This window comes from Ursus americanus, chromosome 28, assembly GCF_024610735.1.
Source record: "Ursus americanus isolate L20-20 chromosome 28, mUrsAme1.1.p, whole genome shotgun sequence".
Classification (NCBI taxonomy): Eukaryota; Metazoa; Chordata; class Mammalia; order Carnivora; family Ursidae; genus Ursus; species Ursus americanus.
This window is the reverse complement of record NC_142154.1, coordinates 29,003,362-29,026,310: the sequence shown is the minus strand read 5'-3', so window position 1 is coordinate 29,026,310 and position 22,949 is coordinate 29,003,362. Positions and strand designations below refer to the sequence as shown.

General features: G+C 60.8%; 1 protein-coding gene across 2 annotated transcripts; it reads left to right on the top strand.

Annotated features, from left to right (window-relative positions):
- The first annotated feature begins 211 nt into the window (after positions 1–211).
- CSK (C-terminal Src kinase) lies at positions 212–19,183 on the top strand. Of its 2 annotated transcripts, XM_045795192.2 has the most exons (13): positions 212–845; positions 14,117–14,196; positions 14,548–14,661; positions 14,784–14,896; positions 15,250–15,469; positions 16,288–16,381; positions 16,569–16,634; positions 16,717–16,816; positions 16,912–17,002; positions 17,478–17,551; positions 17,636–17,831; positions 17,956–18,042; positions 18,299–19,183. In XM_045795192.2, the coding sequence occupies exons 2-13, from the start codon at positions 14,182–14,184 to the stop codon at positions 18,479–18,481; spliced, it is 1,353 nt and encodes a 450-aa protein (XP_045651148.1). In that variant the 5' UTR covers positions 212–845; positions 14,117–14,181; the 3' UTR covers positions 18,482–19,183. The 2 variants fall into 2 exon arrangements, with proteins under 2 accessions (XP_045651148.1, XP_087712912.1); XM_087856786.1 differs by lacking the exons at positions 212–845; positions 14,117–14,196 and adding an exon at positions 14,352–14,372.
- The last annotated feature ends 3,766 nt before the right edge of the window (positions 19,184–22,949 follow it).

The window sequence follows — 22,949 nt, the reverse complement described above, 5'->3', positions numbered from 1 at the left end:
GAGGTCGCCCCGCGGCGGCCTGGTCTGCCCTCTGGGTGGGACCTTGGGGAGCCTTCAGCGCGCCAGGCAGGTGGGGGCAGGGCGTGGGCGCGGACACACCCCCCGCAGTGCCCCGGGCGCCCGGCAGGGGGCGCCCTCCTCCGGCCCACGCCCCGCCGCGCGCCGGGCAGGCCCCCTCGCGCAGGCGCGCTGCCGCGGGCGGAGGATCCGGGCCGCGCTTCCTCTCGCCAGGCCTGCGAGCTTCCTCCCAGCGGAGCCCCGGGCAAGCCGAGCTTGGCCGCCGCCGCCGCCACCGCCGCCGCCCTCCCGCTCCCGCCCCACCCCGCACCCTGCCCGGGGGGCCTGCCGGGGTGGGGTCCGAGCGGGGCGACCGCCCGGCCGCGCCGCCGTCGGGGCCGTCTCCCGGCCAGCGGTCCCTCCCGCCCCAGCCAGCCTGTGGCCGCCAGAGCCTCCGGGGCGTGGAGCGCGGGGAGCCTCCGCGGCCCCCTATCCAGCGTCCGGGGCAGCCCCCGGCAGCCGGCGCGACGTTCCAAACTCGAACCTCGGTGGCGGCGTTCGGAAGCGGAACTCTGCCGGGGCCGCGCCGGCTACATTGTTTCCTCCCCCCGACTCCCTCCCGCCCCCCTTCCCCCGCCTTTCTTCCCTCCCCGACCCGGGCCGCGCGGCCATCCCCCTGCCTCTGTCTGGCCGTCCCTCCTCCCCCTCTTTTCGCACCAATACCTCTTTGTACCGCACCCCCCGGGGACCCCTGCGCCCCTCCCCACCCCCCTGGCCGCATGGACCGTCCCGCAGGCCGCTGATGCTGCCCACAGCGAGGTGGCCCGGACCGCAGTGCCCCGAGAGAGGTGAGTGCCTGGAGGGCCTGGAGGAGGTGGGCGTCGGAGTGCTTCCCGAGGGGATGAGGGTGGAGGTCGCACGTCCCGCTTCTGTTGCTTCCGTTGCAGCTGCGGTCACGTCCACTCCCATCCCCCACCTCCCTTACCCCCTCCTTCCCGGTTCGAATTCTCCCGGGAGTCACTGTCAGTTCGACCGGGAGGGGAGCTCACCAGGGAGGTGCTGCCCCGTGAGCCCCACGGACTTCTCTCAGGCCACTCCGAGTCTGTCCCCTCCTAACCACTCCCCTCCCGTGAAGGGGCTGGCTGGAGCCTGGAGGGAGGGGGCAGCATGGGCCAGGACCCTGGAGGATGGCCACTTTGCTGTCCCCTGGCCTGCCTTGTTCTGAACCCTCCCTCATTCCCCCACCAAGGAGCCAGCTGGCTCTTCTTAGGAAGCCCATGGCCCATCTACCTCCCTTGAGCTTGCCAGCTTGCCGGAGGTTGCGACCCTCCGCCTCCCAAAAGACCAGGCCTAAGCTTAGGGACCTGTGACCCTTGGGTGGGGAAACTGGGTAGGGCCTCTGTGTGGGTGGACATGACACTGGGCATTAGGACCATGCCCCCACCTCCTGGCAGCCTGGTCATTTCATTCTCCCAGACTGCTCAGGGCTCAGGCCAGGTGTCAGGAAGAGGCGTGTCCAGCCACCAGATCCTTGGAGCTTAACTAGGGGTTCACCTCCCCTCCCATTTTGTGGACCAGGGTACTGAGGCTCAAAGGGGGGCTTGCTACCCCAGGTCTCTGGCAGAGTCAGGCTGTCTATCCTTTCATCTCGGCCCCACCAAGCTGCACTGCTCTGGCTTGCTACCCCAGGTCTCTGGCAGAGTCAGGCTGTCTATCCTTTCATCTCGGCCCCACCAAGCTGCACTGCTCTGGCTGGAGGTACCAGGCAGGTACCTTCACCCACTAGGGACCCAGGCCCCCAGCCTGACCCAAGGGACCTTGTAGGGTGAGCACGTGCTTGCCTACAGAGGGCTTCCGGCCCCAACTCTGCCTGGGTCTGGGCTCAGGCAGCATCGGTACTGCCCAGAGGATTTCCCCTTGGTGCCTGAGGTGGGTCCCACCGACAGGGGATGTGGTGGGAGAGGGCACCTAGTCTGGTGTGGCCTTGGCACTGAGTTGAAACAGCCTGGTAGTCAGTCCTGCCCCAGGCCTCCCGCACATTTGGCCCAGCTGGCACGGGAGCAGCCAAGTTCAGAACATGAGTGGGATCCAGATGGGGAAGGTGAGAGCCCTGTTTCCACAGCTGTGACATAGGAACGTTGTCAGAGTGGGCACATGCAGGGGGCCTGTTCCAAGCTCCCCACACTTTGGTGTCTTTTGTGGTGGGGCCCTAACGGGAACAGGACAGAGACGGCAGGAGGGAGGTTGGGAGTGTGGCAGGACCCTCTTGCTCCCTGGAGGGTAGGAGGTTCCCTGGAGGATGCTGAGCTGTGTCTGGGCCCCCTTGGGGCTGCTGGTAGTTTTGTCCTGTTCAGGACGCTGCCCTTGATGTAGAGGTTTTTTTTCCAGTTGCCCCGACATGCATAGTGGGGGGGACCCAGATGTGGTGGGCCTGCGAGGCTCCCCACACCCGGCCCTAACTTCCTTTCCAGCCTGGGGGCCTGGGATTGAGGCCTGAAGCTTGGGCGCTTTTATACCGTGAGCTGTATGGGTGCGGCCTCAAGGTCCCAAGGCCTTTGTAGAAAAGGGCCTGGCTTTAGCGCAAGTGCAGAGATCGGTTTTTTATCTGCTGAGCTTGGTGCCTTCCTGCCTCTCAGAAGTGGCTGCTCTTCTCTCTGCGTCGGGTCAGGGGCAAGGAAGGATGCGATGATAGTCTCCAGGGCCACTGCAGGGGGCACGAGGCCCCCAGAGGCTGAGCACCGTGGAGCAGCCCAGAGGACAGGCAGGGGCTGAGGCCCAGGATTCGCAGTGTGCGGTGGAGCTGCCCCAGCAAGCCGCCCGCCGGCCCCCTCGGGCAGAACGGCCTGGGTCCTGTTCTGGGCTCTGTCTTTTGAGGTGTTTTGAAGCCTTGACACGTAGCCCCCAAAGAAAGAGGTGTTTGGTCCGGGGAAAGAGAAGGTAGGGAGAGCCCCGCAGGTGTCTGAGGGGCTGTTTGGTATCAGAAAGGTGGTCCTGGGGAAGATGTCCCAGATGTCAGGGCCAGATCTGGGGGGCAGTCGGGTCCCAGGGAAGCACACCTGAGCTCAGGAGAAAATGGTGTACATATTACTTTCTTAATGCAGAAAACTTAGAAAACAACACCAGAATCACAATTTCTTCATCAGAGGAGCGACTGTTTGCATTTTGCAGTTCCCTCCCAGTCTTTTCCTTTTTTTCCTTCCTGGCTGTTGTCATTTGAATGTGCGCACCACGACACCTTTTTTCCTTTCAGTTCTGTGTCTCTGGGCATTTTCGCACGTTGCCACCCAGGGTGTAACTTCGCCTCCGAGAAGCTGCGCGGTGTTCCAGACCGCTCGGCTGCGGCAGCCTCACCCAGGCCCCCTGACTAATAAGCTCCGTGTTTCGCCTCTGTCGCCAGTACAGCTGGTGGGACCGCAGGCCCCCAGAGCAGCCTGGGGTGTGGCAAGGAGTGGGCAGCTTGGCACCCAGCTGATGTGGTTCCAGGCCCAGCCATGCCATTCAGGCTGGTCACCTCAGGGGTGGGGTTCCTTTATTACACCATGGGACGGCCATACCTGGGGCAGAGGGGAGTGTGAGAAGAGTCCGAACTAGCTAACTAAGGTACTAGAAAGTACCTGGCACCGCCCCTAGCCTCCGGTAAGCACTTTGTAAGGAGAGGGTGGCGTTGTTCCCAGAGCCTCCCCTGCAGGCCGCCTCCGTGTGGGGAGATGCCTGGGCCAGGGCTGGCTGGTGGCTCCCCCAGCCGAGGGCTGTTCTGGGCCCGTGGAGCCCTTCTGAGAGCCTCTGTTCCTGAGGTACTGGACCACATGGGCCACTCCCCATCACCATGTGATTGGCTGGTCCAGGACATGGGCCTGACCCTCCCCATCCCCCTTTGGTCTCCCAGCACCACAGCTGCCTGACAAGGCCTCTCCTCTGAGAGCCCGGCTGCCTCCTGCCCCAAGCTAGCTTCAGCTACTTCCTAGGCCACCCCAAATTTCCCTAGTGGAGCCAGAGGCCTCCTTTCCCTGGGAAAACCACAACTTGGGCAAAGAGGCCGTTCATCCTGAGTCCCGACCCGGGGACGGCACCAGCCTCATCTCCCTACCCTTTCCCAGTGGCAGGGGGAAGGGAAGAAAAGTGGTGGTTGTTGGGGTGGGGGGTGGCAGGGTTTCTAGCCGCCCAGATGGGAGTTGGAAGGGAACGTAGGTGGTCCACAAATCCCTGGGGAAGTCTTGTGTGTTAGCGGCCTCCTCTTGGGCAGCTGGTACCTGGGTCTGACCTGAGTGCGTACTGCTGTGACACCCCCTGCTGCTTCTTGTTCTGCTTCTGTGGGGACCAGAGTAATTGGGAGTGCCGTCCTGGGGCCATGCCGTGGGCAGTAGGAGGAAATCAGTCTCAACTTGGCAGTCCTGGGGCCTGAGAGACCATAGCCCCAGATGACCCTAGGGTAGCCCAGGACTAACCTAGGCAGGAGGTCCTCCCCGAGGTGGCCCATTCAGTGCAGAGATCCCCCAGGCACAGGACCTCAGATTCAAGCTGCTAGACATTCGCCTTGGAGTGTCTCCCTCCTGGTCTTGGCGCAGGGGAAGTGGGCATTACAACTGCCCTCCTGTCCCACAGCTCGGGCTGGGATGAGGTCACAGGGTGGGGTCCCCTCCAAGATGCTGGCCTGGCTGGGGCAAGCCCTTTGGGTGTTTCTCGGTCCCCCCGCCTTGGTTGGGGACAGGATGGGTGGAGGAGCAGGCTGCCCTCCACACCGGGCAGGGAGCACTGCCTCCCTCCCTCCTCTCCTGTGGGTCCCTTCATTTGAGGGCTGGAAATAGAATCCGCTAAGTAATGATTAAAGTCAAATTCAGACCTAAAAATAAAGAGCTGGTGGAGGAAGAGCTAGTGTGCTCCCTGCGTGGCTGAGGGGAGAAGCGAGCAGGGCGAGGCTAGCTTCGGGGGCCAAGCCCCTACTTCTCGAGAGAGGCCAAAGCCCACTGGGGGAGCAGGAGTCCTCCCCCAGTGGGGGGCATCTCTTTTATCCGCCATGATGCCGCCTGCACCAGTTGGGCAGAGTGGCAACACCAGGGAGAGAATCCCATTTTTCCCCTGGGGAGACTGAGGCCCAGAGGGGGAAGTGTTTTGTCCAGCTACTGTCCAAGAGCTCCCCTTGGCAGGTGCCCAGGGACCTGAGGGCCCCACACAGCCCAGTTTGTCCTTTCTGCCTGCTCAGTTTCTCTTCCTGGTTTTGAGGTACTGCAATGAGAGGAGCTTCTCATCACACACTAGCTATGCACGCCTCGGTGGTGCTGGGCCTCCGACCGCAGCTTCCCTCCGTCTCCCTGCCCCCCCACCCCTGCCCCTTCCGTGATCGGGCCCAGAGCTGCAGGAACAAGCAGAAGAGAGCCAACCCCCGCCACCCCCCCCCCCGCCTGTGCTGCTGTCTGCACAGTTGGAAGCCCTGTAGCGGGGTGAAAAACTGGGTGTCATCTGATGCCTGCCCACCCTGGCTGCTGCTTCTCAGCCCTGCCCAGCCCCACACCTGGTCTCTACGCTGGTCCCAGGGACCTGTGCTGGCGTCCTGTGCCGTCCCTGTCCCTGCCGCAGGGAGACTGGAGGGGAGAAGGAAGAAGGAACCCCGAGAGCTCCCCTGCTGGCCAGCAGAGACCAGACTCTGAGAGGAGTCAGGGGAGGCCTGTGGTTCAACTTCCTGGCAGGGCTGGTGGGAGCTCAGAAGCCGGGGGATCTGCGTAGGCTGGAGCAGCCAGGAGGACTTCCTGGAGGGGAAAGGCCATGAAAATCAAGAAGCGTCTGAGCCCCTTGGTTGGAGTTTCTGCTGGCTTCTCTAGTAGCTGGGTGGCAGTGGACAAACTCTTGGCCTCTCCATGCAAAGCAGAGTATGGCGGACGAGCAAGGAGTGGGCACACACATGTAGCCTCTGCCTCCCAGAGCCGGAGGTCCGAGGCCTACGCAGACCTCCCTTCAGCTGCCTGCTCACACCTAGCTGCCCATTTTCAGAGTGTCGTCCGTCCTGCCCAAGGAAAGGCTGAGGGTTTTTCTCCTGACCAAGTTCAGACAGATCTGAGTTCTTCGAATCCCTTGGGAGGTGGGCGACCTGTCAGCCTGGTTCCTCCTCTGTCAAACAGAGATCAACAGTAACGCCTCACAGGGGTGTTTGAGGATTAAGTCACTAACCCAGGGTTGGGTCAGTGGGCTGTCATTCCCATGGTCTTGTGCCCATTTCATTTCGTTTCCATTACCCACCCTGCTGGGGGAGGGTGTTGATAACCTCCTTCTCCCTCAGGTGGGTAGCAAGACCGTAAGTCTTTGGGTTGGGCCCCCATCGCTTTACGTTTTGAGTTATGTGTTCTGTGGGTCCCAGTTCTGAGATGGGGAGACGAAGAATCTGGGGGCCAAAGTTTCTAGGCGGTTCACGGGTCTCTGGGCCTCAGTCCCCCCACCTGTAATGTGCGGAGGAGACTTCAGGATAAAAGAGAAGGACACTCATGATTTTGAAGTGGCCATTGAAGGTCAGTGCTAAGAGGCTGTATGTAAATGTAGGCAAATGGCCATGCAAAGCTTGCCGCCTGTGCGGGGGGGGGGGGGGGGGCGGGGGCAGGGGGACAGAGGCCTGTGTTAGGGCCCTGGGGAAGCCCCGAGTCCCCGCTGCCCAGTGCATGTAGGTAATTAGGCTCCTGAGCGGTAATTAGAAACCTTTCTGGGCCAGGAGTGTCAGCCTCAAGCCGCAGTGGTGCCTGGGGGAGGCGGCTTCCATTAGCCTCTCTAACTCCAGCCCCCACCTCTCCCAAACCACTAGATGGGATTTCCGGTCCCAAGAGCCATTGGGGGCAGGAAGAAGGCAATGAGTTGCTATAATTTAGTTTTAAACATTTTTTAGCCATTAAGTCACCCCTACCCTTAGGGCAGAGGTGCTGAAGACTGTGGGAGGCCCAGGGTGAGTGGGGAGGGGTGTCAGGCAGCACACACTGGAGCCAAAGTGGGGCCATCCTTCCAGCCCTTTCTTGACCCCCAGGGACATTTAGGCTCTCGGAGGGTCTTGTGCCCAGTTCTGCAGCGCCTGACCCTGAGAGGTGCGTGCAGTGGGTATGCCGAGGGCTCTGGACCACCTGCCTGGGCCAGCAGGTACCCTCCAGTCCCACAGCCTGGTGTGCGGCCAGGGACATTGCGGGGCCCTCAGCCCCGGTGTCCTTTGCAGAACCAGAGGTGGGGCTGATCGCACTGCTGCCAAACCGGCCCCACTGCCGGCCAGCCCCGCCCTCCTCAGGTGCGCCCTGCCCTTCCAGAGGGGCGGGCCTAAGTCGGAAGCCCAGTTTTGCTTGTTATCTGTCCCGTGACCTGTCAGAACTTCCGGCCTGGTTCAGAGCCTCTCTGGACCCCCACCCTGAGCCACCTTCTGCCTTAATTAAGTCTTCCATACCACAGTTTTGGAAGCTTAATCCTGGCCTGGTCTAGCACACCGCCACCCCCCCCCCCCCCCCACCCATTGCTTCCACTGAAATCCTCCTGGTTCCAGCTCCCCTCCCCTTCTTGGAAGCTTTCCCTGGTTGCCCCTGTCTCTCCAGTCTGGGGAGGCTCCGAGCACACCTGGCCATGATGGACTCTGGTAGCCAGGAGGACAGAAGCAGGGCCGCATCTTGGTGGGGGCCTGAGGCTGGGCCCAGAGGGGAGACAGATGAGCGGGGTTCATAGACTCCCTTGGGGTCTCGTGCGTCCTTTCCTCCTATCCATCCTGGCCCAGCGAGCATGGGGCGGGCCGCACAGGGAGGCTCCAGGATCCCTGGCTCGCAGAATGCCAAGGCCTCGTGAACCTGCCTGTTGCTCCAGCAGCTGCCCCTGCCCCCCAGACGCTCCAGCTGGGTCCTGTGGCAGAACCAAAGTCTCTGGGGGCCACGGCCCCAAGTTCCCCCAGGTCTCTTGTGCACTTCCCTTTTCAGTGGGTATTTTTAGCTGGGTGTAAACAGTTACTGAAGGCTCCCACGCCCTGTTGGGCAGTGGAGTTTTTGTGAGGGGGGCAGGGCAGGAGCCCCTTGACCGCCCTGGCCTTCTGGCACATGCTAGGCTGTGGGGGTCTGTAGCTGCCCCCAGGGCAGGGAAAGGGCAGCCCGGGAGTTTTTGGGTTCCCAGTTCCCCTTTCTTCCCCCCTCGCTGCCAGCCCGGGCTACCAAGAAAGAATTGCCTGAGGCTGCAGCCACTGACCTCAGTGCTTGGGCACAAAGCCCAGCCTGTTCCCGGGACCCCAGCACAAGGACTGCTGGGAGCAGGGTTTGGGGCAGGAAGTCAGAGTGAAGCACTGACTTCACAGAGTTCCAAAGCCCCCTGTCCCCCAGTCCTCGGCGGCTGTGCTGACAGCTGCTGTCCCTTTGGGGTTAAATATAGTCCCGTCAGTTAGGGGACCTTGGTGTGGCGCAGCCGGCCTAGCTTCCTCCTTTCCTTCGTTGGTTCATTCATTCATTCAACGCTCATTTACTGAGCAGCCACTCTGGGCTCAGCCCATGCTGGGCACATGAGTCAGCTCCCAGCCTTCCCCCCGCAGAACTCCCAGGCCAGGATCAGTGAGGTTCTCCCTGGAGCGCGGGGATGTGTGAGAGGCTGTGGAGGCCTGGAGCGGCCCGTACAGCCGGGGAACTGGGGAAGGCTCCTGGCAGGGGGGGTTGCAAAAGGTGACTTATTTTCAATCTTATTTTCAGGGGGAAGTTAGTAATAGATTCATGTGGTTTTCAAAAAAAAAAGAAAAGTCAAAAAGGACAAAATAGCAAATACAGAGTGAAAAGTAATTTTCCCTTAAACTTGACTCGCCCTACTTCCCATCCCAGAGAGAACTCGTGTTGCCAGTTTCCTGTCTTTCAAAGATAATCCGTTTGTATCTGAGTTTAGGGATGATTTGTATGTCCCCTGAAAAACACAACATGTCACATACTGTGGGTGAGGTCCTGCACCTTGTCTTTTTCACAGCCTCTTACTTGGAGTATTTCAGACCTACTGAAAAGCTGAAATAGGGCCTGGCCCTGTGAGTGGAGAGTGCAACTCTTGATCTTGGGGTTGTGAGTTTGAACCCCACGTCGGGCATAGAGATTACTTAAAAAATAAATAATAATAATAGGGGCGCCTGCGTGGCCCAGTTGGTTGAGCGTCGGACTCCTGATTTCTACTCAGGTTGTGATCTCGGGCCTGTGAGATCGAGCCCCGCTTCCACTCGATGGGGAATCTGCTTGTCCCACTCCTCACCCCCACTTGCACATGCGTGTGCGCATACTCTCTCACTCTCTCTCTGAAATAAATCCAATCTTTAAAAATAATAATAAAAAGCTGAAATAACAGTATAATGAATATCCATATATCCTTTACCCAGATTCACCAGGTCTCCACATTTGGCCGCATTTGGTTTACCTCTTTTCTATACCTAGTGGGCATACGTGGGGCTGTTGCTGGTTGAGTGTTGGCTACAGGTGTCATACCTTTCCTTCCTAAGTTGCCATGCCCCTCAGCATGCGCCTCTTACATAATCACAGCACCATGATCACACTTCAGAAATTTGATGTTAAAATTCCCTAGTATTACCTAACATTTCCATTTTCCCAACTGTCATCAAATGATTTTTATAGCTACTATTTTTTTCCCCTCTGAGCCAGAATCCAGTTCAGGATCACTCGCTGAATCTTGTTGTCATGTTCCCTTCTCCCCTTTTCCGGCGTCATGGAGACGTAATTGACGTGTACCGTTGTGTGAGTTCGGGTGTGCGGCGTGGTGGCCTGATGTACGTGTGTTGCTGAACGGTCACCACAGGAAGGTCGGTTAACACCTCCTCACCTTGCTTGAATACCACGTTGTTGTTGTGTCCTGTGTCTCTAGTGTCCTGTTGAACCGAGAACATTCCCCAGCCTCTGTTCATTTGTTTTGTCTTTTCTTTAAAGATTTTATTTATTTATTTGCCAGAGAGAGAGAGAGCAAGCACAAGCAGGGGGAGCGGCAGGCAGAGGGAGGAGCAGACTCCTCGCTGAGCAGGGAATCGATGCAGGACTCAATCCCAGGAATCTGGGATCCTGACCTGAGCCGAGGGCAGCCGCTTAAACCAACTGAGCCACCCAGGCGTCCGGTTTGTTTTGTCTTTCATGACATTAACTTCGAGAGTGCGGGTCAGTTGTCGAGGCTGTGCCTGATTGCATCTTCCCGAGTGGAGTCGGGCTGCCGGGCTCTGCGGGAATTCCACCCGGGGCTGCGCCCTCCTCCGTGCGTCCTAGCGGGAGGCACGCGCCGTCATTTCTCTCGTTACCGGCGATGCTGAATTCGGTCGCACGGCTAACAAGGTTATCCGCCGCGTCTGCCCACAGGGCAGGTGCTGCTGCTACTTTCCCGTTCACCTCTGCGGTGGTCCCAGGAAGCCGCGTCACTGTCTCGTTCCCCCAGAAGCTCGGCCTTCAGTGACTTGAGCTGGCTTTTTGCTGTTTCTGCTTGCTCCATCATGTGGGTGCTCCGTGTCCGCCCCTAAAGGTCTGTTTGGGCCCTGTCACTGCTGGAACGGTCCGTTCCCTCTTAGGGATATCTGGCTGTTTATGGACTTGGTCCCTCATTGATGGACATAAAGAGCATTTCCCAATCTCTTGCTGCCACAGGCGGATTTTGTAGGCTCCTGGGGAACGAGCAAGTCCTCAGTTGTGCCCCAGAGGTTGAGAGGAAGGAAGTTCCTTGGGTAGAGAAGAGGGAGGGAGTAGAGAGGGAACGCTAGGCGGGGAGGTGGGAACAGCCCATGAGACACAGGTCTGGCTGAGCTGCTGGAGAGCCAGCAAGTCCCAGAAAAGTCAAGGGACTTTCCCAAGGTCACACACATAGCAAATAGGTGGCAGAGCCAGGAACAGGACTGAGAGCCCCCGACTCCCAGAACAGTGTTCCCGCACTACCTCCCCAAAGCGGCCTGAAAGCAGGCTCCCATAACCCCAAAAGGACCCCTGTGTGCCTGGTCCAGGCGGGACTAGGGGCCTAGCTTCACAGTAGCCCCTCCCAGCCGTTGTGGCTCTTTGTCTCTGACCTGGAGTGGGTTGGCCCCCGGCCTGCAGGAGGGAGACCGCGGAGCCACCCCGGGCTCGAGACTTCCCCAGGGAGGAGCCGTCAGAGAGAGCCCGCGGCTTGCGCTCAGCACTTCTGTGCAAGGGCAGGGCTTGCTCCTGGTGCGGGAGGTGCCCACTGCCGTCTCCAGAGCAGTCGCGGCTGCTGCGGGGTTATCACCAACCCATTGTACAGATGGAGAAACCAGGTCCTGAAGTTTCAGCCAGTAGAAGACGGGGGAGGGGTCAGCTCCTTCCCCTGCTCTCCAGATCTGTGGTTGTCAGAGTGCAGCCCCTTGAGGACCCCCTCCCCCAATGAGCACTGCAGCGGGGCTTGCGCCTCCTCTGGGCCCCACTTGCTTCTCTCCTTGGCCCACGGCAGCTGGGCCACGGTGCGGGGCCTCGGGTGTCTGACACCTGAGCAGGGCAGAATGCTCACCAGACGTGTCAACCTCAGGCAAGGCCACCTTGCCTCTTGACCTCGCTCAGGTCTTTGTCTATAAAATGGGGGAAAGAAAACTAAGGGGATTTGATGAGCCGTAGCATGCCCAGGACAGCGCCTGGCACAGAGTACGTGCTCAGAAAACAGGGCCTATCATTATTTGTAGTATTATCATCAAGTCTGTGGGGAGGCGGCGGCAGCAGCTGCAGGCCGCGAAGGGAGTGTTTGCAAACTGACAGCCCGGGAGGGTGACTAACGGTGCCACAGCCTCCACGCCCTCCCTGGTGGTGCAGCGGTGGCGAGTTTGGGGGCGGGGGGAGGCCTGGGGATGTGGAAAGCTAGCAGAGCCCCTGTTCAGAAGGGCCTGAAGGTCAGGGAGCCAGCCAAGCCCAGTGGAAGCCTCATCGGGTTCTGGGCTGTCGCCCCTTACTAGCTGTGTGACTTCACACAAGTAGTTCAACCTCACGAGCCTCGGTTTCCGCTGCTGTAGAATGGGGGTGAGAGGAGCTCGCAGCTCACCGCAGTTTGGGGACCACAAGAGCCCAGCGGGTGGTTCCTGTCCCCAAGTCAGTTGGCCGAATGTGTGTTTGATGGGGGGGGGCATCTCTGCTCAACCTCGTTGCGCCCCAGTCTGCCTGCTGACAGCAGAGAGCCACGGGCTGGCCTCCGGAGACGAGAAGCACAGTGTAGCCTGGGAGGAAGGGGAAGCCTGTTTGTCTGCAGGAGAGAGACGGGGTTTATGCCGAGCCCTGCGCCCGCCCTTCTCAGTTCGGGGGTCTTATTCTCCTCCCTCCACAGCCTGCGTGCAGGGCCTGCCTGTCCCCGCCATGCAGGGTGAGGGATCTGAGGCTCAGAAGGGTTGAGTCATTCTTCCGAGCTGCAAACTCAACAGAGCCAGGTCTGCCTGACCAGAAGCAGGAGCGAGGCCTGGAAGGGGTGCTGGTTCTCCCTGGCTTCTGCTCCCCTTAGCCGCGCCCTTCCGTGCTCAGGCCCCCAGGCAGACCCTGGTTCCTCACTTTGGCGTCTGAGGCCCTTGCTGCCCTGCAGGGTTGACGCCAGGCCGGCCCCCCTCCCAACTAGCCCCCGCCAGCAGACCGGTAGCATGCTCGGATGGTCAGGGTATGCTTCCCATCCCCCTCCATGGGCTTGCAGCCGGGCCCTTTTCTCTCGGCTGTCCCTGTCTACCTGATCCCCTTGCTCGGCTGTCACCCCAACCCGGGCCACTTTCTCCTGCTTGCCTCCTGTCCCTGAGCTCTCCGCTGTTCAGGGCTCAGCTCTGGGGCTCCCTCTTCCAAGAAACCCGCCGAAGTCCTGCAGTCCTTGCTCACCTCACACGCCCGGGGAACACGCACTCAAGTGTCGCCTCCCACTGCCTGGCCTGGGGTAGGTGGCATTGCAGCCTGGCCCTAGACCTCGTCCATCCTGTCAGATGAGCCTGGGCACAGGACTCCTGGAGGGTTTCTCCTAACACACTGTGACCGTGGAGAAGTCCCCGGCCTGTCCGAGCCTCAGTCTTGTCTCTTGTTAACAGAGAACAGTAACCCCATCCCTGCTCCTGAGACAGGTGCTCTGGGCTTCAGGAAGGCAAGGGCGGTCAAGGGGGCACCGGGCTGGGCCCCCGAGTGCGTGTGCCGGACGGGGCGGCTTGCCACTCCTGGCACGTGGGTTGGCTGGAGTTTTTCTGAAAGGCTCAACTTTGTTGAAGTAAACCGACACACCGGGAAGTGCCCCAGTCATAAGGGTGCAGCTCGGTGAAGTACCACAAGAGCACTCACCCCACTTCCGGGGCACCGACCCCTCCCCAGGGCAGTTGCCATCCTGCACTATGGCCTCGGCCAGATTTTGGACCTTACCCGGCGTAAGTGGGATTACACAGCCTGTGCCCTTCTGTCTGGCTTCTTAGTTAATACCGTTTCGGAGATCCATCATCGTGGTTTCGTCATTCCGTTTATTCGTGTTCGCTGCTGAGCAGCGTACCACTCTGAAGGTACCACTGTTCAGCCAGCTTACTCTTGATGGCCATCTGGGCCGCCCCCAGCATGAGGCTGGTGACAGATCGTGCTGCGCGAGCGCTTTCGTGCCCATGTCAGCGGACGCCTGCCCTGTTTTCTCTTGGGTGTGTGCCTAGAAGTGGGATGACTGGGCCATGAGGTCGGCATACATTTGACTTTGGACATACTGCCCAGGCACGTTTTTATAGGCAGCGGAACTCAGAGGCGCACAGAGAACGAGTGACTGACTTTCCCAAGTCACATTGCACCTTCCCCAGGTTCGCAGAGCTTCCCTGGGCTCCCTTCCCCCACAGACCACATAACATCCGGGCCTGGGGCTCGGGGGGCAGGTGGCACTGGTGCTGCTCACCCCCAGAGCTTCCTTTGCCTCTGTTGGCCATTCGGTCGGGCTGGAAGGCCCCCGTGGGCCTAGGGTTGGGGCCCCTCTGTCCCTGGGGGTCCGTAGCCTTCATACTCATGCCTCCCCCTGTCCAGCGCTCTCAGGCTGCTGAGACTGGAGACGATGGAGGGTCCTCGCCTGAGTCCCGGCCTGGAGGCCTTCGGTACCTGTTCCTATTGCTGTGGGGAAGGAATGGGAGCCCAGTGACTGGGGAGAGCCAGCCCCTCACCCCCTCGTCGGTCTTCCCTGCTCCCTGCAGCTCTCATGGTACCAAGTGACAGGGTGGCCTTCCTGTGACACGGGGACGCCAGATCTTCTGAGACGATGTCAGCAATCCAGGTACCATGGGGGCAGGGGTCTAGGGTGGTTGAGTTTTCCCCCCACCCCTGGAGGGGTGCTGAGTGGAAGAGAGAGAACGAGGGCTTGCATCGATCTGCTCCCCTTGGCCCAACCCTGGCTTTCAACAAAGGAAAATTCTAGGGTGCACTGTTAGACCCAGGGCCCTCAAAATGGGAGTACAGATCTGAGGGCAGCAGGGAATCTCAGCGGGAAGGCACCCAGACTTCTCGGGGCAGGGGTGGGGGGCAGTTCACCCTGGCTCACAAAGGCCAGCCAAGAGGCTCTGACCTTGAAAGTGGGTGGGCAGGTAGGTGGAGATGGGCCCCTGCCCACCTGTTGCCTACCCTGCAGGCCGCCTGGCCATCCGGTACAGAATGCATTGCCAAGTACAACTTCCATGGCACTGCCGAGCAGGACCTTCCCTTCTGCAAAGGAGACGTGCTCACCATTGTGGCAGTCACCAAGGTAATCGGGGACCTCACATGGCCACACCTACCCCCTCCCGGCTCTGGGCGTTCCCCCTGGGTCTGGGCTCCCCTGCAGGTGACGGCGGGCCTGAGAATGTGTCTGGGCTGCCCTCTCCCCAGGACCCAAACTGGTACAAAGCCAAGAACAAGGTGGGCCGTGAGGGCATCATCCCAGCCAACTACGTCCAGAAGCGGGAGGGCGTGAAGGCCGGCACCAAGCTCAGCCTCATGCCGTGAGTACCGCTGGCAGCAGTCGGGGTCTGCGGTGTCGGGAGGGGGAGACAGGAAGCCCTGGTTCCCCAGAGGTGTCAGGAAAACAGGCAAGAGTAGGGGTTGGAATGTGTGAAAGCTTTTTGAGATGAGGGGAAGGGCATGGGTGCTAGACCTCAGAGGTGGGGGGTGGGCCTGGGAGGGCCGAAGGAAGAAGGGTGGGAAGCAGAAGATGAGGCGTCAGTGCCGGGCTGAGCTGGTGGGGGCCGTGGCGAGGTGCCAGCCAGGGGGAGGGCCTCAGAAAGTCGAGCCTGGCAAACTCGTGGGGGGTCAGTACCATCGAGCCGCCATGAGCCCTGGCCCGGCCTCCCCCCAGCTGGTTCCATGGCAAGATCACACGGGAGCAGGCCGAGCGGCTTCTGTGCCCACCGGAGACGGGCCTGTTCCTGGTGCGGGAGAGCACCAACTACCCCGGGGACTACACGCTGTGCGTGAGCTGCGACGGCAAGGTGGAGCACTACCGCATCATGTACCACGCCAGCAAGCTCAGCATCGATGAGGAGGTGTACTTCGAGAACCTCATGCAGCTGGTAGAGGTGAGCCAGGCCAGCCCCAGCTCTCCTGGCCTCTGGGAGCCTTGACGAAGCACCTGCTCCATGCCAGGGTGGACCTCTGACCCCCACGATGCCACCGCAGGGAGAGCCGCAGTATCCCCATTTCCCAGGCTGTCTCCTGAGACAGAGGTTCAGAGCAGTGACGGGACCTGCCTCAGGTCACACAGCTGTGAATTAGAGGTGCCGGGCCCAGAAGCCGAGTCCGGCTAATCCCAGAACTAGGCTTCCTTGCAGGCGCTCCAAACTTCGTGCCCACGTGTGTGTACAGCAGCACATCCGCAGGAGCTGCGCCCTGCTGGCCGGGGTCCCCCGGGCTCCCGCGCCTGCACGGAGGTGCCCGCATGGCCCTGCAACTCCCAAGGCCAGTTCTGCCAGTCCTGTTGAGGCCACACCTGGCTTCCTGGAGCCCCAGCAGCCCCCCCCCCCCCAATGCATCCTGTGGCTGGAGAGGGTCCTGGGCACATCTGGCCAGAGCCTGGTGTCTGGACTGAGCCAGCGCTTACCCTCTGCCTCAGGATGCTGGTGAGGCCTCTGGCCCGGAGTGGTAGCAACAGCCCGGGATCTGCCCAGCACCTGGATGTGACTGGGAAATGGGTCACAGATCTGAGTCTGGCCTCCCTAATCCTCCACCCCACCCCCCGTGGGAAATGAGAAGCCCTCCCGACCCAAAGCAAGTCCCGGCTGGGTGGGCTCGGCCTCCGGCGCCCCCTGGCGGTTGGAGCCAGGCAGTGCATGCGAGCGGCCGGTGGCTCCGTGGGCCGGCGCTGAGTGCCTGCCCTGCCCTGCCCTCCCCTCCCCAGCACTACACCTCAGACGCCGACGGACTCTGTACTCGGCTCATCAAGCCAAAGGTCATGGAGGGCACGGTGGCAGCGCAGGATGAGTTCTTCCGCAGTGAGTGCTGTCCCCGCCCCCAGTCCTCACTTGCCTCCCCGCCTCCTCCCACCCAGGCTCCCTGGCACTGCCCCCCTCCCGGAGGCTCTGGAGACCTCCAGGGAACGCGACACACGTGGTCCAGGCTGTGTCTGCTGTGACCCCCGCTCTGGCTTCACCCCTCACTGACACCCCCTCCCCCCGCCAGGCGGCTGGGCACTGAACATGAAGGACCTGAAGCTGCTGCAGACCATTGGGAAGGGGGAGTTTGGAGGTGAGCGGGAGGGGGTGGCAGCCCTGGGAGGGCCAAGGGCCTGTGGAGAGTCCGGGGAACAACCTCCAGCCCTCTTCCCCAGATGTGATGCTGGGTGATTACCGAGGGAACAAAGTCGCTGTCAAGTGCATTAAAAATGATGCTACTGCCCAGGCCTTCCTGGCTGAAGCCTCTGTCATGACGTGAGTTGGGGCCGAGGGTGGGTGCGGAGGTCACCCCGGGACAGGGAGGAGAAGGGGAGGCTTGGCAGGCTCTGACCACCTGCCTCCTGCCGCAGGCAACTTCGGCATAGCAACCTGGTACAGCTCCTGGGCGTGATCGTGGAAGAGAGGGGCGGCCTCTACATCGTCACTGAGTACATGGCCAAGGTGTGCGCCTGCCCCGAGGACCTGCCCCCACCCTGGAGCTGAGCACTCGGGCTTCCCAGCTGTCCCAAGCCCCTCACTGCGTCCCCGGGCCCTGGCTCCCTCCGGCCCCTCTCTCTGACTGAGCTCTGAAGTCAGCAGGCAGGGCTCAGCTTTTGTCCTGACTCACCAGTTACTCCCTGTGACAAGCTGTTTACCTTGCCAAGCCTCCATTTCCTCATCTGTGAAATGGAGATGGTATCAGAGTTTCCCTTAGAGATTTACGAGATTGAAGGGCGGACGCACGGACGCTGCTGAGTGCGGTGGCCAGCTCGTAGAAACGAATACTCGTTTAGCAGTGATGTCCCGGCCCCCTCCTCCGCCTCTCCCCTCTCCTCCTGTCTCCCTCAAGTGTTCCCCCAGCCCCAGCCCATGACTCCAGAGGGCTGGAGGGCAAGTCTGACCTGTGGGGCCGGTCGGTCTGTCTGTCCTGCCCCAGGGGAGCCTGGTGGACTATCTGCGGTCGAGGGGTCGGTCGGTGCTGGGCGGAGACTGTCTCCTCAAGTTCTCACTGTGAGTGAAGCAGCACCCACTGGGGGGACCCTGCCCTGCTGCGGGAGCCCCGTCTGAGGGGACATGTGGCTGGCTCTCTCCCAGAGACGTCTGTGAGGCCATGGAATACCTGGAGGGCAACAACTTCGTGCACCGGGATCTGGCTGCCCGCAACGTGCTGGTGTCTGAGGACAACGTGGCCAAGGTCAGCGACTTCGGCCTCACCAAGGAGGCCTCCAGCACCCAGGACACGGGCAAGCTGCCAGTCAAGTGGACAGCCCCGGAGGCCCTGAGAGAGAAGGTGAAACGGGCCTCTCCCCGGAGCCTGAGGAGTGGGAGATGGGGGTCCTGGGTTCTCCACCCTCCCACCCCCACCAAATCCCGAACTCCCAGCATCTGACACTGCTTCTCCCACCACATGGCAGAAATTCTCCACCAAGTCTGATGTGTGGAGTTTCGGAATCCTTCTCTGGGAAATCTACTCCTTCGGGCGAGTGCCTTATCCAAGAATTGTGAGTTGGGCGCTGGGGCCGGGGCCTGGCTGGGGCTGAGGGTGAGGCTTTTGGAGCAGGGGAGGAGTGGGCAGGAGAGGGAGCCTTTCCCGATCCTGCCTTCCGTTCTGAGCTGCAGACCCGCCTGCGGGACCTCCCAGGTGCCTCTCCTGGGCCTGGCTCTGAGGCCTGGGTCTGAAGGGTATCCCTGAAGCTGAGTTGGGGTCCCCTGGGGGGTCAGGCCCTGCACGGACTGATACCACCCACCTGCCCGCAGCCCCTGAAGGACGTCGTCCCTCGGGTGGAGAAGGGCTACAAGATGGATGCCCCCGACGGCTGCCCGCCTGCGGTCTACGAGGTCATGAAGAACTGCTGGCACCTGGACGCCGCCACGCGGCCCTCCTTCCTGCAGCTCCGGGAGCAGCTCGAGCACATCAAAACCCACGAGCTGCACCTGTGACCGCCGCTCCCCTCCCCCACCCAGGTCGTGGGCCTGCGGGGACTGAACCTGGAGAGATTGTGGACCTGGTGCCCCCACTTGCTGGGCCCAAGCCTGAACTGAGCCCAGTGGGCCAGTGGGCCTCTTTCCTCTGCCCCAGCCTGCGCCCCCTCGGGCCCCCCAGAGACCCCGCCTAGGCCCGGCACCTTTTCTCATGGACCCACCCGTAGGGCTTCGGGAGCCCCACCAAAGGGCCAAGAAGGGAGGAGGCTGGGGAGCGTGGGCAGATGCCCCTGCCGTGGTCAGGCCTCTCCTGGCCTCCCATCTCTCGCCTTCTTAGAGTTTGATTCCTTTCCTTTTTTGAGATTTTTTTCCCGTGTGTTTATTTTTTATTATTTTTCAAGATAAGAAGAAAGAAAGTACCCAGCAAATGGGCATTTTACAAGAAGTACGAATCTTATTTTTCCTGTCCTGCCCACCAGGGTTGGGGAGACCAGGCCCCTCTCTAGGGACCCATCGCCCCAGCCTTGTTCCCCGTTCCGTGTTCCGTGTCCCATGTCGCCTCGGTCGCCCGTGTTTGCGCTTGACCGTGTTGCACTGTTTGCATGCGCCCGAGGCAGACATCTGTCAGGGGCTTGGAGGTCATTCATGTGCCGCTGCCGCCCGCCTGCCTGCCCGCCTGTGAGATGGAATCGTAATAAACCACTCCATGAGGACACCGCTGCCCGGCCTCGGCGCTTCCTCCGCCGGGCCTGCCTGTCCCACCGGCCCCCTGTCCCTGTGCCATCTTGTCCATCCCCCTGTCTCTGTGAGTGGGGCTGTGCTTGCCCTGGGGGTGCGGGGGTGGGGAGCACGGCTGGGAGATGTAGCCGCTGCTTTGTGTCAGCTGCACGAGCGAGTGTCCTGTGTCTGCCGTGGGGGGGGCTCTCAGCAGCCGCCCTCTCCCACTGTCCTGCTGTGGCCCGGGCTGGGCCCGCGGGCCGTCCTGAGCTTGGGACCCCGTCCACAGGGTGATGTCTGAGAGCCCCTGCTGCCTCCCTGCCATGTTCAGGCTGACAGCACAAGGAGGGCTGGAGCCCAGGATGGGGAAGAAAGCCAGGCCTGACCACATGGAAGCCCGGGCCCCTGGTTGGAGGCAAGAGAAATGTCTTATGCCTCAGAAGTTGCTGACCCAGGAGGGTGGGAACGGGAGGCTCCGAGCTGCTGGTGGTGCTCACGGTTCACCCAACATGTAACAGCGCGGCCGCGTCCCATGTGTGGGATCCAGAGGTGGAGGGCCTTCCCCACCCCACCTTGGGGACCACAGATGGAGAATGAGGACCAGCCGTGGCATTTTCTCCCCTCACTCAGGTTGCCCGGATCAGTGGTCAGCGCAGAAGCTGTAAAGATTGGGGGAGGCTCATTTCATTCACTGAGACAGGCACTGGGGCAGGGGGGGAGGGGGCTTGTCCGGTGGTGGCTCTGACCCGGTCCCAGCCAGCAGGACCTGAAACCCAGGGAGTTCGGGCTTTGCCGTGTGTCTCGTGTCTGCCACAGCCCACTGCAGCCCAGCCGCCGGCGTCTGCCCCCAGCCCGGAGCAGCAGCCTCCTCACCACCCCCAATCCATCCCCTCTGTACAGCGCCAGCCTCATTTTTCCAAGCCCAGACCGTTCCTTCAACAACAGATATTTGAGTAGCTGCTTTGTGCTAGGACTGGGGCTCAGCAATGAGCAAACCAGACCTTGTGGAGTTTTCAGGTGGATTCAGGATTCAGGTGGATTCAGATTCAGAAGGAGAATCACACAGACCACTACAGACTGATAAGTGCTATGGAAAAAACACGTATGACATGGGAATTGGATCTTGTCTGTAGGTCAAGGAGGGCTTCCTATAAGAGGTGGCATGTAAGCTGAGATCAGAAGGGTGAACAGGAGGTGTGGGGGGTGGGCTGCAGCATTCCAGGAAGAGATGTTGGGACTGGAGGGAGGGCAGCTTGTTCCAGGGTGAAGCTGTGCAGGCTTGAGGTGGAGAGGGGGAGGCTGGAGCAAGGATTGGCTTTTGTCACCCTGAGAGCCATGGGGAGCCAGTGACAGGTTCTGAACAGGAAGTTATCTTTGAAACAATCACCCTGGCTACTGGTGGAGAAGTTCCAGGGAGCACAAGGAGGACCGATCAGTGTAAGAGGATGGCAGGAGTGGATGGCCTCAGAGGGATGGGAGAAGTCACCGAGTGAGCTTGCCAATGGCTTCATAATGCAGATGAAGGGGGGCGCAGAGCCAGCGCGAACCCTGACAAGCAGAATTGCTGCGAGGGGCGGGGAGGACACATCATGAGTTCTATTAAGGGCGTGTTGAGTTTGAGGTGTGCCTTTGAGCTGCCAAGAGGCGATGAGTAAGTTGTTAGAACCCAGAGGCCAGAGCGGGGAATCTGAGAGATCAGTGTGTGGCTCGGGTCGGAAGCCCGGGCCAAGGAGGAGGTCACTTGGGAGGACGTGCAGAAGAGAAGAGGGCCCAGGACCATGCCTGGGGGAGCTCTTTGCATTCAAAGGCCAATGAGAGGAGGCTGACCAGGCAAGGCACAGAGAGGGAGGCAGCAGCCTGCCCTACGGCAGAGACGAGGGACAAGCCAGCAGGTCCCTTCTTCCCAGAAGACCGGAGCCTGCCCCTGGGGTTAGCCAACGAGGAGGCCGCTCGCTGGTGACTTTAGCAAAACCTGAGTTTGTGGGGGTGCAATTTCCGGGCCTGGCTAGGGGGTGTGAGCGCTGCGGGAAGGTCGCCAGTCTTGGGAAACTGAGCTGTAAGGGGAAAGAGGATGAGGTAGGGGTTTGAAGGCGGCAGAGGCATGAGCAAGTCTGATGCCAAAGGGAAGGACGTTTACCTTCTGGCCGTATCCACGTCTGAGGGGGCAGAAAAGGTAGCAGTGCGGGAATGGAGCGATCCAAGGGGGAGCCTCCCTTTAGAGCAGGAGGGGTGGCTGGGCGCCTGCCAGAGCACAGGGGGTGTGCCTGCAGCGGGAGCCAGCACCCGGGGAGGGAGCCAGTCAGCGCCCCGGTGATGGTCATGGGCAGACCCAGGGCGTGGCAGGGAGCTCTGATTTAGAGTTTGCTGACATCCGTGGTGTATTCTCGCTATGGCCAATATCGAGCTACCAGCCTGACTTTGCTGGCGGGGCATTTTGACAATTGGCTTGGGTTCAGAGCCCTGCAATCGTGCGTGGCTGTGGGGTCGGGACAGAGAAGGGGCGGGGGCCAGCGGATAGGGACCTGCGGGCATGCAGGCCCACGTAGCCAGGTGCTCCCGGTCTTTCCACCTGGTGGCATGCGAGTCCTCCCCCATCCATCCTTCCTTCCTTCCTTCCTTCCTTCCTTCCTTCCTTCCTTCCTTCCTTCCTCCCCTCCCCTCCCCTCCCCTCCCCTCCCCTCCCCTCCGTCCTTCCTTCCATTCTCTCACTTGGCCTATGGCTTTTTTGTTCCCTCCTTCCTTTTTTCTCATCCTTCTGCCCTTGCTGGCTGCTTAGACATAGACAAGGAAAATGGAGTTCTTATCCTCATGGAGCTCATGACGATGGGGATCCCACTCAGGCTCAAGTTGGTGCCCCGAAATCTGGTGAGGTGGAGCAGGCAGGAGGCGCTCGGTGGCTTCTCAGACACCTGGAGGTCGGGCAGGGACAGAGAATGAGGTGCTTCGGACAACGGAGGGGCACTGCCTGGGGAAAGGTGCCTTAGCCTGGTGTGGCTGGGCCTCAGGTGCCAATGGGGGCTTTCAGGAGCAAGCAAGGCTGGAGAGAAAGCAGGGCCCAGACGCCCCGCCCCCCCCCCCGCCGGCTCTGCAGATCCCATGAGTTTAACTTTGTACAAAGGTGACCGAGAGCAATTGAAGTGTTCAGGACCAAAGAGTGATGTGGTCAGATCTGCACTGTAGAAAAATAATTCTGGCTACAGTCTGGCCCTGGGGGTGGGAGTGTCCGGAGTGGAGACAGGGAGACAGTGGGGAGGCTGCAGCTGGCCAGGCAGGAGGTGACTGGTGGTGGCCTGGGCTGGGGAAGCCATACGAGGTGGAGAGGAAGGTGAATACAGTTAACATCTTACTGATCTGAGTGCTAACTATCGGCCAGGCCCCGTTCTCAGCACGCTAGATGTATCCCTCGTGCACCCCTCCAGTCAACTCCTGGAGATACACGCTGTTATTCCCCCATTTCACAAGACAGAGACAGGCTTGGAGATGAGAGGACCAGGTAAGGCGGTCTGCAAGTAGCAAGAGCAAATTGAAGAGCTCGCTCTGGTTTGACCAGGGAGGGCTCGGGGCCGCCAGCCCTGAGACGCCAGCCCTGGACAAGGACGGGCCAGAGGTTGGAGATCAGGAGGTTGGTAGGATGTGTTGTCTGGGGCCCTCTGGGACATCCAAGTAGGGATGCCCCCGCAGAGTTAGACGTCCTTCAGGCCTGCGGCTCCGGGAGAAGCCTTGACAGTGGAGGTTTGGAGATCCTGAGCACAGCGATGTGCTGGGGGCC

What these genes read in the sequence shown, in the direction of transcription:
- CSK (XM_045795192.2), top strand. An exon ending in TGTCTCCTCAAGTTCTCACT is followed by an intron (nt 17,552 to 17,635) that starts GTGAGTGAAGCA and finishes GCTCTCTCCCAG; the next exon opens with AGACGTCTGTGAGGCCATGG. An exon ending in CGGAGGCCCTGAGAGAGAAG is followed by an intron (nt 17,832 to 17,955) that starts GTGAAACGGGCC and finishes ACCACATGGCAG; the next exon opens with AAATTCTCCACCAAGTCTGA.